At 42.6% G+C, this 6,850-nt stretch overlaps 1 protein-coding gene across 1 annotated transcript in view; it reads right to left on the reverse strand.

Annotated features, from left to right (window-relative positions):
- LOC111875709 (receptor-type tyrosine-protein phosphatase kappa) overlaps window positions 1–6,495 on the reverse strand; it is a 134,812-nt gene extending 128,317 nt beyond the window's left edge. The window contains exon 1 of the mRNA XM_023872169.2: window positions 6,068–6,495. Coding sequence (XP_023727937.1) covers window positions 6,068–6,095 — 28 coding nt within the window. The 5' untranslated portion in view covers window positions 6,096–6,495. The remainder of the gene's footprint in view (window positions 1–6,067) is intronic.
- Window positions 6,496–6,850: the final 355 nt, after the last annotated feature.

Here is a 6,850-nt window from a genome sequence, read left to right on the forward strand (position 1 = left end):
TAGAGACTACTGTTGGGCGGGAAATATGCTGAATTTGGCTCAGTGGTCCCCTTGGGACATGAGGTTCTTTTACGTGCCGTAAAGCTACGAAACGGGACCCACGGCTTAAAGTCCCTCCCGGAGGATTTGTTCCCTGAAATTTTCCGCCCTTAAAAATTCCACGACCTCCGCCGGGTTTGAACCCGCGTACCTCGAGTCACGAGGAGGGAACGTTACCCCTAGACTACGGAGGCCGCTTACCGTAGCAGAATAACTAATTGGGACGTGCATGACACGTGAGAGATTTCATCTGCCAGGACAACCACATATTTTGCATTTTGAATTTCTTGTTTTCCTTGTATACCGCATATATACAGTCCAGTAATTCGTTTTTAATTGTTTTCGATGTGTTTTTTTACACAGTTGCACTATTTAAATGTTCACTTAGAACACTATCTAAAGCCACTAGTTCCGACATGAGATCCAAAAATATCCCGCGACTGTAAGAACTCTCGCGCTCTTCATGTCCCCGAAGAGGAAGTTCATGCGTTCCACAAAACTTTATACAATTAATTACCCTATTTAATATGTGTCTGTTTTTACCCACAAGTTCATTGTGACGTTGAATAGAAACCCTATAGCTATCATTCAACTGGGTGAAAATATTGACAGAACCAAAGAGATTAACTTTTACATCATTTTCAATATGCCTTTGTGACGCTTCGTGTTTTCTAACTCTTTCTGACAAATGTTTAAGGTCAGTTATACCCATCACAGTGCAACTCGTTTCCCCACCAAACAACAAACACACAAAACAAAAAATTAATTTCTTTTCTTCACTTATTGTCAGCCATTTCTTCTTGTGAAACCAAGATAACGGAAACATTCTTTTCTGTGTCTTGTAGTTCTGATCAAGTTTGAAATCTGTTGGTTGATGCGAGTCAAGAGTTTTTACTTGTAATTTCTCTTCTAAACTCAAATTTGAGAACGGTGATTTCAGAAGGGCGTCCACCATATTCATATTAATCACTAATTCTAATACGAATATAATATTAACCTAAAACCTAATTTGGAAATTACACTTGAGAAACAACTCTAATTTAGGCCTACGCTAAAATCACTTTATTCCCGAACTTGTATCTTCTCCACTGCTCAAAACACAACTGAAAGATGGGATCCGAGTGGTGGCTGAAAACCTACCCTCTGTCTATTCTTACAAAGAACGTGTTACTTAAGGCTGGAAGAATAGAGGTAAGTTCACAATAACATCCACACTCCACCCATCCCTTTCAGCCTTGTGTATAGTGTTCTTTTTTATTGCGGGCTTGTCAAAACTAGCCCCAAGCGTGACATTTTGAAGACGCATGCGATACTTAGAATCCCTAAAAGGTTCACTGAACTTAAGGCTGCTAAGGATACACACAGTAAGGGCTAGAGTCGAACTGGCCCCTGCGTTATTGTACCCGTACAAATAAGCTGTGATATGGCCAAGATATCACTACTGCATTTTCGTGTTTCTTTAATTACATCATGATAACGAGATATATTCATATTTTGATACAAATTTGATCTCAATAAACATAATAAAATATGAATGAATATGAAAATTCAATACTACAACAGAATCAGGTGGGGCTTAGCCCCTTTAGCCCCTAATGACGCACCGCCCCTGCCTTGCAGCAAACGAGTGATTTGGCCAAGTCCGGAATGCGTGCGTTGCGTCTGTACACGTTCCTTCCTCTGATCAGTTTAAAATAGCACAAAGCATTGAGAACCATTCAGTGACGTCGAGCTACTACTGCAGCTGCTGTACCACGTATCAATTTGCGTTGTATAGTAAAACCAGAGAAAATAACGCACTGCTGCGCCATAATATGCGTTCAGCAATCTTCAAGTGCTGATGTCACAGTCATTGTGAATTGTAACTACCTACACAGGGCAAAGTTGTTATTAAGGAGCCGATATTTGCTCAGCTGGTTAAACAGTTTCTAGCTGTTATTACACACAAAGTTTCATAACCGTGTTCACAAGTTCTCGCCAGTGGTACCTTTGTGTCTACTAAGCCAGATGAATTCAATCCATATTCGCACATATTTTTGATCAATTTTAATAGGATTTGAGGCTTTCACGGCGGTGACTATGAAGAAAGCAGTCTNTTAATATTTTTATTATTCTCCCACATACTTCTCTATCTTCCATACAATTGCTCCTTCAGGTGCCTGTTCTTTCTACATTTATTACCCCCTACTCTGATCACTTTAATAAAGTTTACCTACAAATTATGGCCCTTCTCATATAATTTTCTCCAGTCTTCTCTCACCTCCTCTCTCTTTGGCACTCTGTAGTTATATATCCCCAATCCATTTTTTGTAATTCGCTTAGTGGGGGGTGAAGCCCGACTGGGTCCACTCGGCACGGCGGTCACTGATTGGCCTATTGTAGCCTGCCCCGGGTGATTATGGTGACGGAGAATTTGGTGGAATGAAGATTGGCAAGGGAAACCGATGTACTCGGAGAAAACCCGCCCCAGCGCCACTTTGCTCACCACAAATCCCACTTGACCAGACACCGGGATCGAACCCGGGCCGCCGCGATGGGAAGTCAGCTCCTCAATCCATGTTCTTCCCTATAGATCGAGACACAAAGCTGCAGATGAAATACCCTGGATAAATTCAGTGTCTGAATGTCTCTTATAGGCGCGGCGACTGAAGCTCGTGTAGAATTACAATGTATGCCCTGACGTATCAGCAGAAACATTACTGTGAACTAAATGAAGCTAGCCTAATATAAGCCATCTCTCTCCATTGATGAACTAGTTTTATTTACGAGTGCACGTGTCTGGTTGTTGTGGGGAATCAACACCTCGCTATAGCTTCACCCTGGGAAAATCTCCATATGGAACTTCGGCTGAAAAACCAGGTCTCCTAATGTCTGTAACTTTTATGATTCCTTCCAAGCAAAGGCCAGGACATTGCCTCAGTTTAAACGATGTCACCTTCATCCGTTACTGAACAAGTCACTCATAGTCATCAAGTCACTTATGCTGCGTTGCAACGAATTTTTATTTATTTTTCTTAGTGGGGTGGGACTAAGTGCCTTGTACTGCGGCCACTTCTGGCCTATTGTACCAGACCCAGATGATAGGTGAGGGTGATTGTGGAGTAACTGGTAGAAGGAAGATTAGCAGGGGAAACCGAAGTACTCGGAGAAAACCCGCCCCAGCGCCCCTTTCCCCACCACAAATCCCCCTTGACCAGACCCGGGATCGAACCCGGGCCGCCGCGGTGGGAAGCCAGCGACTAACCGCTTGAGCTATGGCGCGGCCTCCGTCGCAAAGTAACCTATATAACTGATTATAATATTTCAAGGCGCTATATGAACTGGGCAGTTTGTCCAGTGTCGGTAGGGAAGATAATAAATTTGTAAGAAGACGCTGAGGAAATCGAATATTCCTTGAGAGACCCATGTAAAACGTGAAAACTTGAGTTGTAATAGTTTTGCCGAGATTCGAAACACGTCCTTCCTGGTTGATAATCTGCAATATTATCGCTGTACCAACCTGCTCGGTTAAATTAATTCAGAAAATGGGTAATCATTTCACCGCAGTTGCAGTTAATCGAAAGGGAAGTTGATGAATTTAGCGGTACTGAAATAGTCGGCGGGTACTTTAATCGGCATTAACTTCATTACCTTATTGATCATTTAAAATAGACGGCCTTCTTCATGTCGCATATTCACATAAATACAGGGTGTATCAAAACTCAGCGGCAAAATTTCAGGATCGGACAACATGGTTCCGGAAATGCATAATTACAGTTATCTGACCTTTTGGTAAAGTTAGTGCAATCCAAGACTGTTGCACTGTTACACTGAATACGTCTCTAACACCAGCTGGAACACTATGGTCACGTATCGGAGGAAATGTTCAAAGTGACCTCCTCCTGCTTGAATACAGGTCTCCGCTCGTCATTGCATTGAGTGCCGCACACGATCAAAAATGCCCGGTGTAGTGCGTACTGTCTGACAGGCTGCCACAATGCATGCATGGAGAGTTAGTACATCAACAACAGTAGTCAAAAAACACGACAGACTTTAAGTGTCCCCACAGGTAAAAGTCTAGGGGGTTTAAGTCAGGAGAGCGTGGTGGCCAAGCAATCGGTCCATCTCTACCTATCCAGCGCCCAGGATAATGTGCATTAAGGTGCATGAGGGCAGACAGATTGAAACGTGCGGGAGCACCATCATGAAGTACAGCTGTCGGCGGGATGCTAGTGGCATGTCTTCCAAGTAATCAGGCAATGTAGTACGCAAGAAATCTGTGTAGTTCTGTCCATTAAGCTTGTCCGGAAGAACGTAGGGTCCCAACAAACAGTCACTAACAATGCCTGCCCAGATGTTAATGGCGAACCTCTGTTGATGTGACGATTGGATAGTTGCACGGGAATTTGTGTCCGCTCACATCAAATTCATTGTGTAACAATTGTACCCATGTTGTCAAACACTTTGTTTCTTCCCTCTATATGAGAAGTCCGTTCCTGAAGGCTTGCCGTTGAGTTTTGATACGCCTGTATATGAATATAAATATTGTATATGGAAACATTTTCTGGCAGTTCTGTCATATCGAAATATCATCTTGAACTTATATCAAGAAGCTATATGGCTGACAAGTCTCCCTTCCACCTGTTTCATGAGTATTTTTCGCTTTTCCTTGGTCGTCGCTTATTTATTGCTTGTTCATTTTGGCATAAGAGGCAATTGTTTTATTAAAGCATTTTTGCAGAATCTTAAATAAAAAGACGAGGAAAATAAAGGCCGAGAGATTCTTGTGGAAAGCTAGCAGAAGACATTGCAACCAGGAAGCTTCAGAAGAGGAAGCCAGGGGTTCTGCAAATCTAGTCAGGTATAATACCAACCAGAACATTTCTTGCTTCAGATTTCCAAAGAATTTTTCGTTATTCAGGCAACTGCAGTTCATTCGTAAAGAATTTGAAACAATTAGTTAAATTATCGATCAATATATAACAATAAACAGTTGGATGAACTTAATTTTCGGTAACCTTGTACTTACGGCCTCTTTAGTACACATCTTTATGTCACCAGGCTTAAAACCTGTACAAACCTCTCACTTTATTCACGATCAACCAGCTAAACACAAATATAACTACAGTCCACTTTATCTACAATAATCTGTCACGGAATTCACACATGTTAGAGAAACGGAAGACTATGTTCAGAAAGCGAAATTTTTTTCTTTAACTTGCCTAGGACTAGAGATGGGAGTCTGCAGTCGTATTTTCTAGTAGTACACGAAGTTTCAACACTACTAACACAAAGGCCTGCCACTGGAAGCGATCCCAAGCCAGTTCGAGACATGTCTCGCCCTCATAACCTACCTCCCTGAGATCGATCTCAATGAGCCGTCCCATTTCTTCTCGGTCTTCCATGTGGTCTCTTCATAAAAATTCTGTTTTTATTGCTCTACCATCCGACCTATTAATCCAGTCACCCCATATTTCTAGATTTCATATCCTAGCAATACAAAGTGAACTGCCTTCCTTTGGAGCAACTTGAAATTAGAGATTTTCACGACAATGCCAATGGGCGACGATGCCATGTAGTCTGACAGATGATTATCAACATTCCGGAAGAACGTGCAGCCTCTCTCTGAGGAAGGCAGCAGGTTCCTCCGCAACCCTGGCAACCAGCTACCACATTACATCGTCATAACCTAAAAGATCATAATCTAGTCTTACGGTGTAGTTACTTTTTAAAGATACAGTTTCATTTCAGATTTACTCACCTATCATATATTAGTTCAACGTACCCGAGCCTCCTAAACTGCTCCAGAATTAAAGATGACTTACGGTGGTGTAAATTTCTACAAATTTGTTGTGGGAAAATCTGGAGAAAAGAGTTTGTCTGGGTAACCTGGGCTGGATGAATGGATGATAAGGGTTATTCTAGAAACCGGGTGTGAGGGAGAGGATAGGATTCATCTAGCTTAAGTTAGGAAACATTGTCCTGCTCATGAGCACACGGTAATGGATTTTCAGGTTATATCCCTCTTATTTTGTTTTCTAACACTTACCTAGAGACATGAGGCCACTGTTTAGCATGGAGAGCTTAATGGCGTTGGGAATCGACACAAGGGAGGTACTCCCGCCACTGAGAATTTTCTTCTTCTTAGGCTTCTCCACATCGGTGTATCGCGGAGTGGAACGCGACCGGTGTTTGCGATGGTGATGGTGGCGATGGCTTGTGCCAACACTGCTTGCACCACCCACTGTGCCACTCGCGGCCCCTGCCGTAGTGCTAGTACGAGCCGACAGCTTGTCGCCTATTTTGCTTCACTTGCAGAAACGCGAAACACACGCCGTATGTGTGTGTGTGTTTGTGTCGGTAAACTGCACTCACTTCCCGCCCGACAACAATTCGACTCCTGTCCACTGGCAGTATCTGTTCCAGACTGAGCGCTCTGTTCCACATCCTCCCCACCCCGAGTCACTGCTACACAACTCCGATTTGCCAACGTGCAGGTACTTGCGCTCTGCCTCAATCACGCAACAACAAAAGGAGACCTACTCACCTCCTGCCACTCTGTCACAGTAAAAATTCTTGTGTGTTTGCTCCCCCCTGCCATCTCTGAAGAAATAAACGTATTGACAAGGACAGGATTTTCTTTGTTTATTAACAAATCAATTGGTTCTGTTTACCTTTATTTGGTTCTTAGCTTCTACTATGATTGTTTGAAAAAATTAGTGAAAACAGGCAAAAAAATGTAGTTTGTAACATTCGAAATACGCACTGGGCTCCTTAAAATGAACATGTTATGTTTTCCCGTGTTCAGTTCTATACGTTACTTGTACGAAAT

The sequence above is a fragment of the Cryptotermes secundus genome, unplaced genomic scaffold, assembly GCF_002891405.2.
Source record: "Cryptotermes secundus unplaced genomic scaffold, Csec_1.0 scaffold478, whole genome shotgun sequence".
Classification (NCBI taxonomy): Eukaryota; Metazoa; Arthropoda; class Insecta; order Blattodea; family Kalotermitidae; genus Cryptotermes; species Cryptotermes secundus.